Genomic DNA, 15,747 nt, shown 5'->3' on the forward strand with positions numbered 1-15,747 from the left:
AGAGGGTTCACATGTATGTTGCGTAGTGGGGGTGGGTGACCTGGCCCATTTCACAAGGCACCACTCTTCACTCATTCTCTGTGCATAACATGTGAGCAACACTCATGAGCAAAGCCTTCACGATGACAGGCTTGCTACCAGAGGAGCGGAAGTGGCAGTAGACTGACTGACCGACTCACCGGATGGATGGCCAGGATGTGCCACTGAGCAAGCAGGAGAGAGAAAGAAACTTGCAAATGAAATTCAATCAGTACACCCAACACAGAAGCTGTAAATTCCAAACACTACTGAGTCATATTACTACCGTGGTGCTCCCCAAAGCCAAGAACAGGTTGGCCCAACCTGAGCAGTAAGAGCTGAAATTAAGTGTTGATAAATCAATAGCAAGTCAAGTCACTCGTCTGATGCTCGAACTTCCCTCCAAGCGTTGGCAAGGTGTTGTTATGTTGAACGGTGGCCTCGGCTAACACTTGCATAGTTAGCAGTGTTGCCTGGAGACAGACACGGCAACGTCGACGCAAACGCCAGCCGCTCTTTTGCTCAACAGACAGCGCTTCGTGACGACGAACGCTGATGGAGCTGCTGTGCATCTTTTCGTGAATCTGCGATTGGGCTCAGTGTACGGGATGGACGATAGAGCGCATGGTGGCTTCGTGGATGGAAGTGGAAGGATGAATGAATGACTAGATCATTGGTTCTTAACCTTGTTGGAGGTACTGAACCACACCAGTATCATATGCGCATTCACCGAACCCCTCTTTAGTGAAACCTTTTTTTTTTTCAAGACATCAATGTTTATTACTGGTGCACAAAATGAGCCGTGCATGAACATCACCTTGTTGAAAGAAAAAAAAAAACACAATGCATGAATTCAAAACAAATTACATACCTGCAGATCAGAGTGACTTCTGTTGTTGCCTTCACGAGACCAGTTCAGATATGCGTCATCACGAATTTAAATGTAAATCAGGTATGATTGGACCTCTGCAGTGGAGGCTCTGCCGAACCCCTGAGACCGACTCACGGAACCCCTCGGGTTCGATCGAACCCTGGTTAAGAACCACTGGACTAGATAGACAGAAAACTTCCACATGTTCAAATGCCAGGTGTTTCTAATATACTCTGACCAAGGTGAATCATTTTAAAAGTTCTTCCAGCCCTCAAATTAGACTTTAGATATGGAATTATGAGCAGGTCCAAATCACAGTTGAAAAAAACTGTCAGGTCAAGCCGACGAGAAGGACTGAGCTTTGAGGTGGTTCATTTTGAAAATAGCCGATGTTCATAATAGGGTGTGCAAACTTGTGCAACCACATGATCTCAGTTTTGACTTTACCGCCCTAAAATATTGCAGGGAGAAGCAGACTTTCAGTCAGAATGCTGTTTTTTTTTCCCCTCCGTGGAGGTGGGCGGGGTAGCGCACGCGTGTGTTTACACCAGCTCGCTCTTGTAGTAGAACTAAAGCCGCAAACGCCGCAAGAAGCCTCCACACGGGCGGCACATGAGTAGGCGGGGCCACGAGCGGCCGTGCCGCCGTCCAATCGGCGCCCAGCAAACCAATCACTGGCTGAGCGTCTCGACCAATGATGCGTGGCCCCCTCAGGTATCCTCCGCCAATGGGCCGCGCCGATGACGTGGGCACGTGGATCCCGGCACATGTTGACGCTAGTAAAGTGAGCGGGGGAAGAGCGAAAGCGAGGAAGAAAGCGCAAGCAAACGCACACGCAAGGCGACTCAAGCTAAAGGCAACGCACGGCCGGCCGGAGTTGACGTGCGGATGCGAGTGCGACCAAGTTGAGACCGGTCGCCCAAATGCTACTCGGCTCACCCTGCACGGCTCACTGACGGAAACAAGTCGGAGGCGAAACCCAGCTACTATTGTGGTGTTTTGTATCGTGAAAGCACCGAGTGGAGGGTGAGTAACGTCATTTTCCTCTTTGTTTATGTGTGTGGCTCTCTGAAGTTGGCAAGCTAGCCACATCCTGTTTGTTCGCCTTCATCTATCTGTCTATCTACTTATCTTAACTATCATCTATCTATATCATCTATGTAAACAGTATTTGTGCACTGCGTCCTCATTGTTTTAGTTACACTCTTTGAAGAATTCGGTTTTCGGAGTTCAAGGTTTTTATTTTCTTCTATTTTTATTTGCCAAGCATACCGTACATCCAATTTGATATCTGTTACCTTGAGGGCCTCTTTGAGTCTACATTTGTCTCATTGGTTGCCTACATCGGATGTGTGTCACCGACCGAGCTTGTTACAAATTGTTCACTTCTCTTGTTAAAATGAACTCGTGATGAATGAAACAATCTGTAAAAGTGTCGTTCCATTGCTACAAGTCCAACCCGGTGACTTTCAATGTGCCTCTTCTAAAGTGGGCGTGAAAAGTGTGACCTCCCCCAGGGCTCAGGGTCCAGCAGGGAGAGCGGAATAGATCGGGTGGGGGGCGGGGGTCTACACGACAGCATTTGCTCGGGGCCGTGGTGCAATTCTAAATGCACTAAAATCCTCCGAGGTGCTGCTTTGAGAAGCCCTCAAACGTTTGAGCCACAAATGGCGAAATGTTAATATGGCCTCCTGTTTATCGTAAATATTATTGAAGGAAGTGGCGGAAGGAAGACAGAGAGGGGCGGCCAGCCTGAATGCGTACGCGAGAGGATGAGAGGCATGCAGAAATGCAAAGAGAGGACTTTGTGTGTGTGTGTGTGTGTGTGTGTGTGTGTGTGTGTAAGGGGGTGGGGTGGGAGAGGAGGAAGGGGGCGGGGGTCTCATGTGAGGAAGGGGGGGTGGGGAGGGATGAGGATGGCGCTTCAGCCCAGAGCCGGCGAGGGCGGCGCTACAAGCTGAGCACTGGAGGCTGTGAGAGAAGCAGACGGCCTATTCTGATTCCGCCACTCTCGTCCCCTCCCCACCCCCCCTTCACATTTTTACTCTCTTCCGTCTCCAATCTCTTCAATGGGAGCCAGACATACGCTACCATTGTGCACTGCCTGCCCCCCGTGCCGCCTTCAAGTAGGACACCACCATTTTGTGTGGCGCACGCCGCACGTGAGCTTTTGGATGTGACTGACTTGTGTCGGTCCCCCTTTGCCAGAGATGCAGTCCCAGGGCAGCACGTCGTCCCAACCCTCCTTGGACTCACTCAGCTCCAGCGACAGCCTCCTCTTCAGCGACTCTGACGACGCCGACGTCTTCCTGACCGACGCCTCTTCCTCGGCCCTCCTGGAGGCTGCGGTGGCGGCGGCGGGTCCGATGGCGAGGGGTCCGGCGGCAGCCGACGCCCACGCCGGCCGGGCCGCTAACAGCCCCGCCTCGCAGTGGGCCTGTGACGGCTATGCCGACAAAGAGCAAAATGAGGACGGCGCCTCGCCAGCCCAGAATCCTAAGTCGCAGGGCGACCTGCTGTTTGCTCAGAAGGTGAGCAGCCACGCTCCACCTCAGAGTGGCGGCCACTAATCCATCCCTCTGCTGCTTCCCTTCAGTGTGCTGAGCTTCAGGGTTTCGTCAGGCCCCTGCTAGAGCTGCTCAACGGGCTCAAGAAGGGCCGATTTGACCGTGGTAAGCGTCCTTGCTTGTGGCACGGGCCTTCCCAACCTTTCCTTGGCCCCTCGTCAGCAAAACGACATAGAAATAAAGATTTGCATTGTACGCCTGTCACTATATGTTGCTGGCATTGATGGATGACCAAAGTGACATGATTCATCATTGATAAATAATTGCGTCCGGAGCAAATAAGTGTGATGGGACAAGTGGGTGTGAGCCACCTGATGCTGGCGGCAGCACGCTACTGTCTTAACTCTGCTGAATACGCCCGTCTACAATCTTTTCCGGTCCGCAAATGGGAAGAGCGCACACTGTTGATCCGGTGCGGCTGACTCATCACCTCCATTGGGGCGACCGGCCCGGCGGCTTCGCGGCGCGAACGCTGACGAGGGCTTATGTTTGCGATTGACAGGTCTGAGTAGTTTTCAGCAGAGCGTCGCCATGGATCGCATCCAGCGGATTGTGGGGGTCTTGCAGAAACCAAACAGCGGGTAAGATAAGCCTCATGCTGACATATCATGTTTGCTAGAGGATAAAGAATATATGCCCGTGAGTCTTGAAATCCGTGGATGTTCCTCACACCCGTGTGGTAGCCACTACCTAATGAAACATCCATTCGGTGTGTTGTGGGCGACAAGACGGGCGTACAGATGTTCCCCTGATTGAAGTTATGCACGGTTGTCTTCTTCCAGGGAGCGCTACCTCAACACGCTTCTCCAAGTGGAGATGATGCTGAAGCTGTGGTTTCCTCAGATCGCCGTCCTCCCGCCGTCATCTTCTGCTGCCGCCACTTCACCCGCCTGCCCCGCAGTAGACGCCACGCCCCCGCACAAGCACAAGGATCAGCTGCATATCCCGGTCAAGGTGAGCGCCGATCAAGCGTTGATGCGCGCGGTGTCGTTTATGCCAACAACCGACCATACAGTCCAGCTGAACTTGACTTGAATACGAGACACAAAAGAAAGAATTTCACTTTGTTCATTGGAAACTACCTTTGCCTTCGCTAGCCATTGACCTTCATGCAAACAAATGTTATTGACTTGCTAACAGTTAACGTTGAAAGTCGCACTTTTAGAAGCATCACAAACGGTGGAGCAACACATGTAGTGAGGGAATGTAGTGCACTCTTGTTGTTTGCTCGATGACTGCTGGGATAGGCTCCATCATTTGTATTCCTACATCTAATTGGGTTTGGCATTTATTTTCTTATTATAATTTGATCCTCCTCAAGCATTACAGCTCCAACGCAGTAAAATTAGGACTGAAGTATGAATTGGTAATTTTCCAGGACATGTGACATTGCCGTTGACATTTGCAGAAACGCCGACTCAGCTGGACAGGAACCGACTCCCCCACGTCCTCTCCGGGCCTCCCCAAGTGCCCTCGCCTTAGTGCACAAGAGAAGCATCTTCCAGACGACAGCGAGGAAGAAGAGACACAAACGGAAGCCACGGAAGGCGGCCCCTGCCTCCCACCACCACCCCCTCCTCCTCCTCCTCCTCCTCCTCCGTCGTTGTCATCGCCACCGCCACACCAAAATTCTGCAAAGGGAAACGCCAGCGACTCTGACGGTTCGGGCAACCTGTCAGAGTACAAAACGGCTCGTGGTTCTGAGCCCAGCCTCACGTGGGTGCACGTTGCCCCCATCCTGTCCCCGAGGAAGACGGGCGCGGCAGCGGCGGCCACGCAGGACAGCGCCGTGTCCTCCACCACGCCCCCCGAGCACAGCAAGAATCTCGAGAAAGCCGCACGCTGCCAAAGCCACGCAGCTGCTGCCGACGAGCAAGGAGGCGAAGACCATCAGGACCCGGGCGCGCCCTCCGAGACCTGAGTGAATAACACAGCCAGAGCAAAATCAAACGCGTGTTGATAATCACAAATTGTGTCAAAATGTGCAAAGAAATCATGGAGGAGAGTAGCAAGTCAAGTGAAATCTCAAACAAGATGACTGAGTGGAGCACTTCCTGTCAGGAGAGGAAGTGGCGGACAATGTAACCTTTTACAGGTTGTACATAGCCACCGCAAGAAAAAAAGCAAAGGGCGTTTGTACTTCACTGGACCAGTGATGCATTCAAGGACTGTGGAGACTATGGGGAGAAAGGAAACGATGTCATTAACTCACGAATGTAATCGGAGATCACCGTTAATTTATCTGACACTGCATTTATTTATTATTCTTGGTATTTATTTTTCTGGCAGCTGAGGAAAACGCACAGCGAGGGTGTCAACCTTTTTTTTAACTACATTGTTGACACGTGTGTTTTACTTTTTGAACCGTCAGACTACTGTGCCTTTTACCAAATAGGATGTGTTTTTGTTTTTTTTTGTTTTTCAGAAGGAAACAATTGGTGCTGGGAGTGCATTTCAATTATATTTTGATTGTTTGCTTTTAAAACAACAACAAAAAAGATAACAACACAACACATCTTGACAGTAGTCGCCTGGAACCTTCGTACTTGTAACATAACATTACATCGTCCTGCACACTCATTAGCCTAATAGCGTAAATGCCCAAGTCATGTTTCAACATTTTCCAGGAAACAAAAGTTCAATTTAACCTTTGCCAGCACCACAAAACACTGGTCATTTTTACTGGGACTTTTGCAGTAAGTTCAAAATATTACACAGGTATTTATGCTAGTCGGCTAATGATTGTTAGCTGACTAGCAAAAATATTTTGAATAATGCTGTAAATTTGGTTCAAATTTTGCAGATGACCATAACTGACAATCTACAAATGCTGACTTTGCTCATTGCGCTACGCTAACGATCTGTTCCAATTCATAAATATGCCTCCATCTTGTCAGCAGAGGTTAATCTGCTAGCCTTTTTTTTTTTTTTCAGCTTCAGCCTGAATTGAGGGATCGAACTGAAGGCTGGTGCAACTGCAAAACTTGAAATGATAGAAAAATGTAAACAAACTTGTCTCCACTTGCCAGCGGCAAGCAAGCTAGCTAGCGAGCAAGCGCCGCTTCCTTCCTCCTCCTGTGCTGCTAACTCGCATCGGAACTCCCGAGTCCAAACATGGAGGAGTAGCGGTGGCCTCGGCGTCGCAAACCAGCAACTCATGCTAAAGTGCTGGAAATATTTCCACTCAACTTTCTCAAATTATTTCCATCGAGCCAGCAAGGCGGCCGACAAACGCCTTCCAGTTCATTTCTGTTGGATGTTATTGAGAACTGATTTTGGTTCATGTTATTTTTGGATTTATTTTGTTCATTTTGATGTTTACAATTATTCATATTTCCTATTCAATGTGTTTTTTTAAATTTCTTTATTCTATGTCATTTAAATTTATTTTGTTGAATTCCCAATTGCGTTGGAGTTTTTCCCCCTTTTTTTTAACTTTGTTTTAAGTTGCATTTTATTTTGTTTTAGATTACTTTAGTTTTTTTTCTTTGTTTTGGGGTTTATTTTATTATGAGTTTGTTTTGTCTGTATTTTGTCAAATGTATTTATAATTCATTTCAGTTAATTTTTTTTCAATTTTGTTGATTTAATTTGAGTTCTACTTGATTTTGCTTTTTTATTCCATTTGTTTTTATTGAAATATAAACTTGTTTAATTTTTTGAGTTGTTGATTTTTGTTTAATTATATTAATTTAGCATTTTTAATGAATTGAATTGTATTTTAAATCTATTTCTTTCAATTTGTTTTATTTATTGAGTTGCTTTGAATGGCTCCTTAGGTGGTAGCGTGGCGAGGTGTAACGCAGGCCTTATTACGAGAGTCTGACTTAAAAGCCTCCCTGTGTCCATCACACACTGTCAGAGTCTCCGTTTGGGGGAGCGTCTTGTATTTTGTGTGTGTATTGGGGGGGGGGGGGGTCGTCTTCCACACTTCCACTTTTTTTCTACGGCCAAGGCGTGACCGAATGATTGCACTTAATTTTTCATGTACCTTTTCTATGTCATCTATGACTGCTTAGGGAACATTTGGGAATCTTGTAGCCTTCCTTCCTTCCTTCCTTCCTTCCTTCCTTCCTTCCTTCCTTCCTTCCTTCCTTCCTTCCTTCCTTCCTTCCTTCCTTCCTTCCTTCCTTCCTTCCTTCCTTCCCTCCTTCCTTCCTTCCTTCCTTCCTTCCTTCCTTCCCTCCTTCCTTCCCTCCTTCCTTCCTTCTTTCCTTCACTACTGCCAGCTTTACTACTTTGCTTCGCCCCTCCCCCACAGCACTGGGCTGCCCTATCCCCCTTCGTCCTTCATCTCCCTCAATCCTGTTAGTTTTCCAGTCTTTGGTTCACCTTCAGTTGAAACTTACTCCAGCTAAATTTTTTTCCTGTGACCACACACAAAAAAGCAAAGTTTTGGAATAAAATGGCATTTTTCGCAGCGAAATGGGAACTTGTGTAATGTTATTCAAAGGGGCTCACGGCAAACAGATGCGGCGCATTGGGGGTGCACGTTAAGAGGATGGACATTTTCATATGGGTTTGTGCGTGCGTGACTACAACCTCACAAATCTGGTTGGGGTGGGGGGGCGCATTGAGCCTCCAACCAGCTGCCAAAACAGAACACCACAATTGCTCGTATATGTGGCTTTGACGCTTGTGAGTAATGTTGAGGTAATATTTTGAATGGAGGGGTCTGCGGGTGGGGCACTTGAAGCACGAGCTAGACATCAGTCAAAAGCCCTGCAGCAACAACAACACAATCAAATTCAATCATAGCAAATTGAAATGTGCATAAATACAATTGAATTGAATGTAAACAAATAACTGAAGAACAAACCCAACAAATCACCCTAAAACAGAAACGAATCAAAACTAAATTAGACCAAAAAAATGACACAAAACAAAATGTAGTTAAAAATATTAGTGAATCTTGTCATTGTTGGCAGAGGATCAAGAAAGTAGTATGTTTGTGTATTGTCTACATGTGTTGCTCCACTCTTTGTGTTCATCTTTTGCTGACACTGATGTGGGTCACGAGCCCATCTCTCGCATAGTTTGTTTACAATCTGCTTATTTGAGAGAGAAAAAAAAAAAGATCCAAATGTTGGCTCACTTGGCATTTTTTGTGCAATGCTTTGCCAGAAATTGATGTGTAAGGGGACTGGCACATTTACCAAGGGTGTGGTTTAATGCCCCCACCACCTAACCCTCCCCCACTGTCTGAATGAATCTCATGCAGCCTCAAAAAGTCCTACAAAATGCATTAGTATTTCCCTCCCACACACACACAGAGTGGAGTGAGACCGTGATTGTTGGTTGATGTACGAATGGGCCACTTTTGTGACACAGGCACCAGTGCCCAACCCCCTCAACCCCCTGCACCCATGCCCCCCCTTGTATCCATGCAGTTTTTAGAAGAGAAGCCCCTGCCCTCCCTGCCTCCCTCCCTCTTCTCCGTTTAGAGGCTGAGGCCCGCTTTCACTTGACTTTTGTTAAACACCGAGCCTGTCGTCTTGAGATACAAGTTTTTGCAGATACAAGCCGTCGTTTGAACAATCTTGCTGGCTATTGGGCAGAATCCTCGTACCTCTCAAAAATAACATTTAAGATCAAGTCAAGTCAAAATATGTCCTCGCAATAGTATGCGTGGTGCTCAATGGATCACTGATAGGCACACATTCACGTGCTCGAGGCCACAACGCGTGTAGATGCTGCCGAGGTCCTTGTGAGAACGTATACAGACAGCAGAGGTCCTCGAAGAGAGGATGATTTAGTGCCTCCTGTCAAAAAACCCGCCACAAAGTGGGTCATTGTGATGAAACATTGCAAAACACACAATGAGCTAGACCAAACCATGCAGCACTGGGGGTTGCCTATATTTTCTCGTAAATGACCAGCCGCCTTATATAACAAGACACTTTACATATTGGTGTCATTGCAATGAGGCCTATAATAGGCCGCTTAAGTGGAGACGAAACAGTTGCAATCAGAAAGTACGCGTTTTGTCTAGATTATAGAAGCGCCCGAGTGTGTATTGAGGGGAGGACCATGCGTGTGTGCATGCACGCTTGTGTGTGTGTCAGAAAGTGCACAACCGTCATTACATAATGGGCTGGTTGGCAAAGAGGTCAGGGTGGGTGTGAGGGGAGTGTTTGGGGTACACATGGGGAGGTCCATTACAAAGGCAGAGTGTGACGTCCACATATCTCATCTCATTGAGTGTTGAAGGTCTTATCGTTTCGAGAATGACTAAACAGGATTGGACCCAGATCTGAACCTTGTGGGACACCTGTAACAAGGTCTTGGAAAGTATATTTGATTAGATTTTGTATTTTACTACACATTTTAGGTTTCTCACACAGCTGGTTAGTTTCGCTCTTTCTCTTGAATGACATGGATGATTTGTGCAATTATTTGGGAGTTTGGCCAAGGGAGGGACGGATGTGTGTGTGTGTGCGTGTGTGTGTGTGTTCATGTGTGTGTGTGCGTGTGTGTGTCTGTTTACTGTCTGGCAGACGAAGCGAGGCTCCGGGCTCACGAGCGCTTTCGTGATCATGCTACTCTATTGCCACTCAGTTGACCCACTTCCTGTAAAGATAGTCAAATTAGGGGCGAGGGTGGGGGTATGGGGGGATGGAGCGTGTATGTGTGTGTGTGTGGGGGGGGGGGGGGGGGGGGCGGCGCTGTCACTTGATCATCACATGTTCATGGCTGCGATCAATAGATAAACTATGTTTTACGCCACCCTGGCGAATCAGACTCGATTAGTGAGCTGCTGCAGCAAAATGTCAACAAAAAACCTCGAAAGGATTTAGTCACGAGTTTCATGCATTATGCTTTATTCTTACTATAACATTGAAAACAATGGCTTTTACTGTTCCCCAATCATCTGTTTAAATTTCTTTCTGAAACACAATACTCTACTGTACAGTATATCTCCTTAGATATTTTTAGGTATTTACAACTTTGCAAAATTATGTTACAATGGTGGTATTATATTTAAAAAACATTTGACTCATTTTCATGAACTCGCTCACGCTTGTCGTGAATGCACTGGATACTGTTTTTTGCCGCTAGAGGTCAACCTAACGAAAACCTCCAAAAGTGACCGCGAAAAGAAGACGGTGAAGAAGAAAAAAAGTCAGTATTTCCTTTTCCGGGTAGTAAGGAAACAACGTTGTGGGAACGGACGCAACCGCGCGACCCAACTCTAAATTGTCAAGAAAACATCTTCCTTTACGGTGTGCTAAACGTCTCTAAGCGGATCCTAGCTTAGTTATTTTCACCACGCTGGTGTCCACATACCGGCTCACGGAAACGGGAAAGCGTTTATAAGGTAACGAAGCGGCTTTTTGCGCCCTGTGTGCCACTGTGTGCTAATGGTGCTAATGTTAGCATGTAGCCAGACACTTTTCGGGGTCGGGATTGCCTTTTGGCATCATTTTCACTCAATCGCATTTAACACCTGTCATTTCAACATGTTAATCACATGGTTGATGTTCGCCCGGTGTCCAAACTGAGTCAATTGCTCGTGGAACGGTAAAAGTACGACTTAGCACTCGTTTTTTCTCTAACCAGCAAACTGCGTCGTCGCGTGTCTCAATCAACATTTGTAAAATTTTACGCGTATCTTGCAGACGAGAGAATGTCGCTTCCTAAACGGGAGGTGGAGGAATTGAGGCCATGGGTGGAGCGCACTGTGAAGAAGATGCTCGGCTTCTCGGAGCCCACCGTGGTCACCGTGGCTCTGCAGTGCGTGGGGAAAGGTCTGGACAAAAGGAAAACAACAGGTACATTTCAATTGTGGATTTATTTTATAAAAGTGTGCAAGAAGGGGAAAAAGGCTCATCTGATGGACTCAGGAGCAAGGTGAGAGGAGGTTGAAATATTTTGGGGAAATGACGAGATGTCAACTCCAGGTGACGTGACCTCATTGTTATGCATAACAAATGAACTGTCTGCATGCTGAGCACATATTTAACTTGATGTGTAGGTAAGGAGAACTAAAAACAAACCTATTCTCTGCATTTTTTTTAAATTATAGACAGCATCACAGTTTCAGTACTACATCCTTGCAAACTACATTACGCAATATAATTGTAAATCCATGTTGGTTGTAGTAATTGTGAAAGGTTCAGTAGTGGATTCATCTTCGATTCCTCTTAGACCAATTGCACCCTTTCCTGAATGAATCAGCCGGGAGTTTCGTCGAGCGTCTCTTCGAAGTGTTGGAGGAGAGCCGTGGTTCCCGAAGCAGCAAAGGAAACGGAGAAAAGACCCGCAAGCGAGAGTTGAAGGTAAACAAAGACGACTTGAATACAAATGTCCCAGACTTTGACCTCTAACTGTGCTTCTCAGGATGCATTCAGTGACGAGACAGACACGGGTGGAGTGAAAAGTGCCGCGCCGCCCGCTGTCGATGGCGCGGCACCCAAGCGCAAGCGGGTGCCTCGTTTTCAGGAAGTGGAGGAGCCCGAGGTCATTCCGGGACCGCCGTCGGAGAGTCCGGGCATGCTCAGCAAACTGCAGGTGAGACCTCACCGCAGATGCGACCCATGATAGACGAGATCGTGGAGACACTCACTGTGGATCCTTTTCTGATTGCTCTTGTGCATCATCAAACAGATCAAACAGATGATGGAGGAAGCCACCAAGCAAATTGAACAGCGAAGGAAACAACTGAACATTACATCTCCTGCTCAGGTAATTGGAGCCAAAAATTGAGCAACAGAAATTGTTGATTCAGTGGACCCTCGTTGTTTCCGGGAGATTGGGACTCGCCAATAGCCAAAATCATCAACGTTAGATTGTCATGGATTTGGCGACTTGGTAAGGAGCGATGGTGTGTTTTTCTGCAGAGAATAAAAAATATATGCCTGTGATTATTGTGATATACGCGTAAAGTGTAACTATTTGTTTTCAAAGGAATATTGCTGATCAGTGTTTACTGTTGCCCCCCCCCCCCCCCCCCCCCCCCCCCCCGCGTATAGGGATCCATCATAGCAGGTGAAAAATGACTCCTTTGCCTCCTCTCTACCCAGCAGACACAAATGGAATCTCCCATGTCGCGCCTTCTGGGCCCCGTCAGCGTAGGCGGCTCCATCATGCCCTCGCAGGCTGCCAGCTTCATGAACGACGCCATTGAGAAAGCTCGCAGGGTGGCCGAGGAGCAGGCGCGCCTGCAGTCGCAGATGCCGGTGAAGCCCAACATTCTGGGCATGTTGGGCAACTCCATCCCTCACAACTTTGTGGCTCTGGCCAACCTTCACGCCATGGGAATCGCCCCACCGTGAGTGACGCGAGGCGCTAAAATTTGGGTCCGTGTCCGGTGGTTGGAAGGCTTTTTTTTTTCTGTGGTCTCTGCCAGGAAAGTGGAAGTGAAGGAAGTGAATAAACCAACACCGCTCATTCTAGACGACAAGGGCAGGACAGTGGATGCTACCGGCAAAGAGATCGAGCTGACTCATCGCATGCCAACACTCAAAGGTACCTTCATCACGACACTTGTGACTCGCAGTGCAAGCTAGTTTGGGTGTTAGTAAATCTGCACTCCGTCCTCTCCCATGTCCAGCCAACATTCGGGCGGTGAAAAGGGAACAGTTCCGTCAGCAACTCAAAGAGAAGCCTGGAGAGGAGCTGGAGTCCACGTCCTACTTTGACAATCGCGTAACTCTGATTGCATCCCAGCGGACGCGCAAAACTTTCAAGTTTCATGAGCAGGGTCGGTTTGAGAAGATTGCTCAAAGAATTCGAACAAAGGTAGGAGTCCGCTCCACGCGTGGTTTCGCGAAACCCTCCGACGGTCGCTTTTCAAAAGGGAACTTTTCTGTTGGTCGGCAGGCCCAGCTGGAGAGGTTACAGAATGAGATTTCCCAGGCCGCCAAGAAGACGGGAATCCACGCCTCCACCAAGCTGGCTCTGATCGCTCCCAGGAAGGACATTGGCGACAGCGAAGTGCCCAACATCGAGTGGTGGGACTCCTTTATCTTGCCCACCAACATCGAAATGTAAGCTATGAGCACATGCAAGCGATGGAAGAATTCTACATCCTTTGAGTGCGGCGAACATATTGTTGCTGTCAAACTTTTTCTCAGCGTGAATATTCAATTAATTCACACGAAGGTATCAAATGAAATATGCCCTTTTAAGTCAAGTCACATTTCAACTGAAACAGGAATGACTCTTTTTGTTATTTGTTTGTAAAAAGTCTACTGTAGAAATGTAAATCGTCTTAAGAACGTCCGCCATTGTTGTAAATGTTGGTGTTTTTTGTGAGAAGGACAAAAGATGTGTTTTGGATTGGACAGAGTAGCTGCATTTTCTGTAAGAATGCCACAAAATAGGTTCCTAAACATTTGGGTGCAACTTTTAAGATCTCTATTTTCTTTTTTTGTACCCCATGAAGAAAGCCAGAAACCAAACTTGATGAGGTGGTGCTTTTCGGAGTGACAAATTTAGTGGAGCATCCGGCCCAAATTAGTCCTCCTGGTAAGTGTAAGTGTGAAACTCCTCTATCTTATTATTTACTGCATCAGCGACCACCTCATCGTCAAGGACTAAACCGGTTACAGTGTTTGTGTGTGCGTGTACTTTTTGTGCCACCGCCAGTCGACAAGGACAAACCGGTCACGCTGGGCGTTTACTTGACCAAGAAAGAACAGAAGAAGCTGAGACGACAGACTCGACGGGAAGGCCAAAAGGAAGTACAAGAAAAGGTCCGTCTTGGACTGATGCCGCCACCGGAGCCCAAAGGTAGCCGCCACGCGGGTGCGAAAGACAAGGAGCACTGGGCGTGTCTAACGTATGTCCTGGCTTTTGGCAGTTCGCATCTCCAACCTGATGAGAGTGTTAGGGACCGAGGCGGTTCAGGACCCCACCAAAGTGGAAGCCCACGTCAGAGCGCAGATGGCCAAGAGACAAAAGTAGGTCGTTCGTCGCGCCGCTCTCGGGGTCGGCTTGATGTGGTCTCGTCTCGCTCTTTGTGCAGAGCCCACGAAGAGGCCAACGCGGCGCGCAAGCTCACGGCTGAGCAGCGCAAAGAAAAGAAGGTGAAGAAGTTGAAGGAGGATCTCAGCGGAGGGGTTCACATTTCCGTGTACAGGTTAGTGGGCAGCGGGTGCGTATGCCTCCATCAGATGTTTGCAGACTCTCAAAAGGGGATCTGCTCTTCCCGCACAGGATCCGTAACCTGCAAAATCCAGCAAAGAAGTTCAAAGTGGAAGCCAATGCCAACCAGCTCTACCTGACCGGCACTGTCGTCCTGCATAAAGACGTTAACTTGGTTGTGGTGGAAGGAGGTGAGCGCATCAAATCATCAGGTGTCGTCGTGTGTCTCTAGTGATGTGGCTTGAGTTCCCATCCTGATCTCGGGTGTCTCGTTGCAGGCCCCAAATCTCAGAAGAAGTTCAAGAAACTCATGATGCACAGAGTCAAGTGGCAGGAGCATAACTCCAAACGAGACGGTGAGAGACACTCTGGCGTCTTTTTGTTTGTCTTTTTGAGATCTCGAGCTCACGCATCCAACTTGCACACAGATCCGGATGGCGACGACGACACGAGGAGGAACAACAAGTGCTGGTTGATTTGGGAGGTGAGTGTCTGAGTGAGCCCCCAGACGCAAATCGATTGGCATGGTTGTGACGGGCCTCCCTCTGTCCAGGGCACGGCCAAAGACCGCTCCTTCGGGGACATAAAGTTCAAGCAGTGCCCTACAGAAAACATGGCCAGGGAACACTTCAAGAAACATGGCACAGAACACTACTGGGATCTGGCTCTCAGTAAGAGTGTGCTAGACAGCGCCGACGATTGAAGACCTGAACAGGAAGAACACGAGCGATTCAGTCCCACGGTTTGAAAGAGACTCGTAGGCCGGCTTCACCTGACGTCGGACAGACTTACCGATTGACACGAACTTGAAACAGTAAAAGGGGTTATTTCTGCTGGACACGCCGAGTGGCGGGTCGGGCTGTGCAAGAAGATGATCAATCAAGCCTTTTGTGAAACGCCTGGCAGATAATGTATGTATGGTCAGCGAGTGAGTGAGCGAGCGTGAGTGGGGCTTATGTATGGCTGTTTTTTTTTTTTTTTTTTAGGTTATTCTGTAAGATTACACTGTGATATAAAAGATTTAGCCACACATTTCTGTTATGATAGGCCACTGCAGTGTATCGAGTCAAGGTGTCAATAAAAGTTGATCCCTTAAGTGAATGATGAATTTTATTATTGTCAAGGCCAATAAAAAACATTCTCGGGAATAGTATATTGAAAATACTCGAGTCCATAAATTGGAAAAATAAGTTGGAGTTTGAG

At 47.7% G+C, this 15,747-nt stretch overlaps 2 protein-coding genes across 6 annotated transcripts; both read left to right on the top strand.

The window, feature by feature from the left end:
- The first annotated feature begins 1,615 nt into the window (after window positions 1-1,615).
- On the top strand, window positions 1,616-7,882 carry LOC125975750 (circadian-associated transcriptional repressor). Its single transcript, XM_049731735.2, has 6 exons — window positions 1,616-1,915; window positions 3,098-3,420; window positions 3,486-3,561; window positions 3,959-4,037; window positions 4,239-4,410; window positions 4,865-7,882. The coding sequence occupies exons 2-6, from the start codon at window positions 3,100-3,102 to the stop codon at window positions 5,375-5,377; spliced, it is 1,161 nt and encodes a 386-aa protein (XP_049587692.1). The 5' UTR covers window positions 1,616-1,915; window positions 3,098-3,099; the 3' UTR covers window positions 5,378-7,882.
- Window positions 7,883-10,582: 2,700 nt separating this feature from the next.
- On the top strand, window positions 10,583-15,645 carry prpf3 (PRP3 pre-mRNA processing factor 3 homolog (yeast)). Of its 5 annotated transcripts, none has more exons than XM_049731543.2 (17): window positions 10,583-10,774; window positions 11,076-11,228; window positions 11,605-11,735; window positions 11,797-11,967; window positions 12,064-12,141; window positions 12,480-12,727; window positions 12,806-12,924; window positions 13,010-13,197; window positions 13,279-13,445; window positions 13,844-13,932; window positions 14,047-14,190; window positions 14,261-14,360; window positions 14,426-14,539; window positions 14,617-14,735; window positions 14,823-14,900; window positions 14,973-15,028; window positions 15,098-15,645. In XM_049731543.2, the coding sequence occupies exons 2-17, from the start codon at window positions 11,084-11,086 to the stop codon at window positions 15,245-15,247; spliced, it is 2,097 nt and encodes a 698-aa protein (XP_049587500.1). In that variant the 5' UTR covers window positions 10,583-10,774; window positions 11,076-11,083; the 3' UTR covers window positions 15,248-15,645. The 5 variants fall into 5 exon arrangements, with proteins under 5 accessions (XP_049587500.1, XP_049587503.1, XP_049587502.1 ...); XM_049731546.2 differs by having other exon boundaries at window positions 13,844-13,926; XM_049731545.2 differs by having other exon boundaries at window positions 12,483-12,727.
- Window positions 15,646-15,747: the final 102 nt, after the last annotated feature.

Source organism: Syngnathus scovelli, chromosome 9 (assembly GCF_024217435.2).
Source record: "Syngnathus scovelli strain Florida chromosome 9, RoL_Ssco_1.2, whole genome shotgun sequence".
NCBI classification, from domain to species: domain Eukaryota; kingdom Metazoa; phylum Chordata; class Actinopteri; order Syngnathiformes; family Syngnathidae; genus Syngnathus; species Syngnathus scovelli.

Coding starts and splice junctions, on each gene's coding strand:
- LOC125975750 (XM_049731735.2), top strand. CDS start 3,100: ATGCAGTCCCAGGGCAGCACGTCGTCCCAACCCTCCTTGGACTCACTC. Junction 4,038..4,238: donor TTGCAGAAACCAAACAGCGG/GTAAGATAAGCC, acceptor GTCTTCTTCCAG/GGAGCGCTACCTCAACACGC. Junction 4,411..4,864: donor AGCTGCATATCCCGGTCAAG/GTGAGCGCCGAT, acceptor TGACATTTGCAG/AAACGCCGACTCAGCTGGAC.
- prpf3 (XM_049731543.2), top strand. CDS start 11,084: ATGTCGCTTCCTAAACGGGAGGTGGAGGAATTGAGGCCATGGGTGGAG. Junction 11,968..12,063: donor GCATGCTCAGCAAACTGCAG/GTGAGACCTCAC, acceptor ATCATCAAACAG/ATCAAACAGATGATGGAGGA. Junction 14,540..14,616: donor GTTCACATTTCCGTGTACAG/GTTAGTGGGCAG, acceptor CTTCCCGCACAG/GATCCGTAACCTGCAAAATC.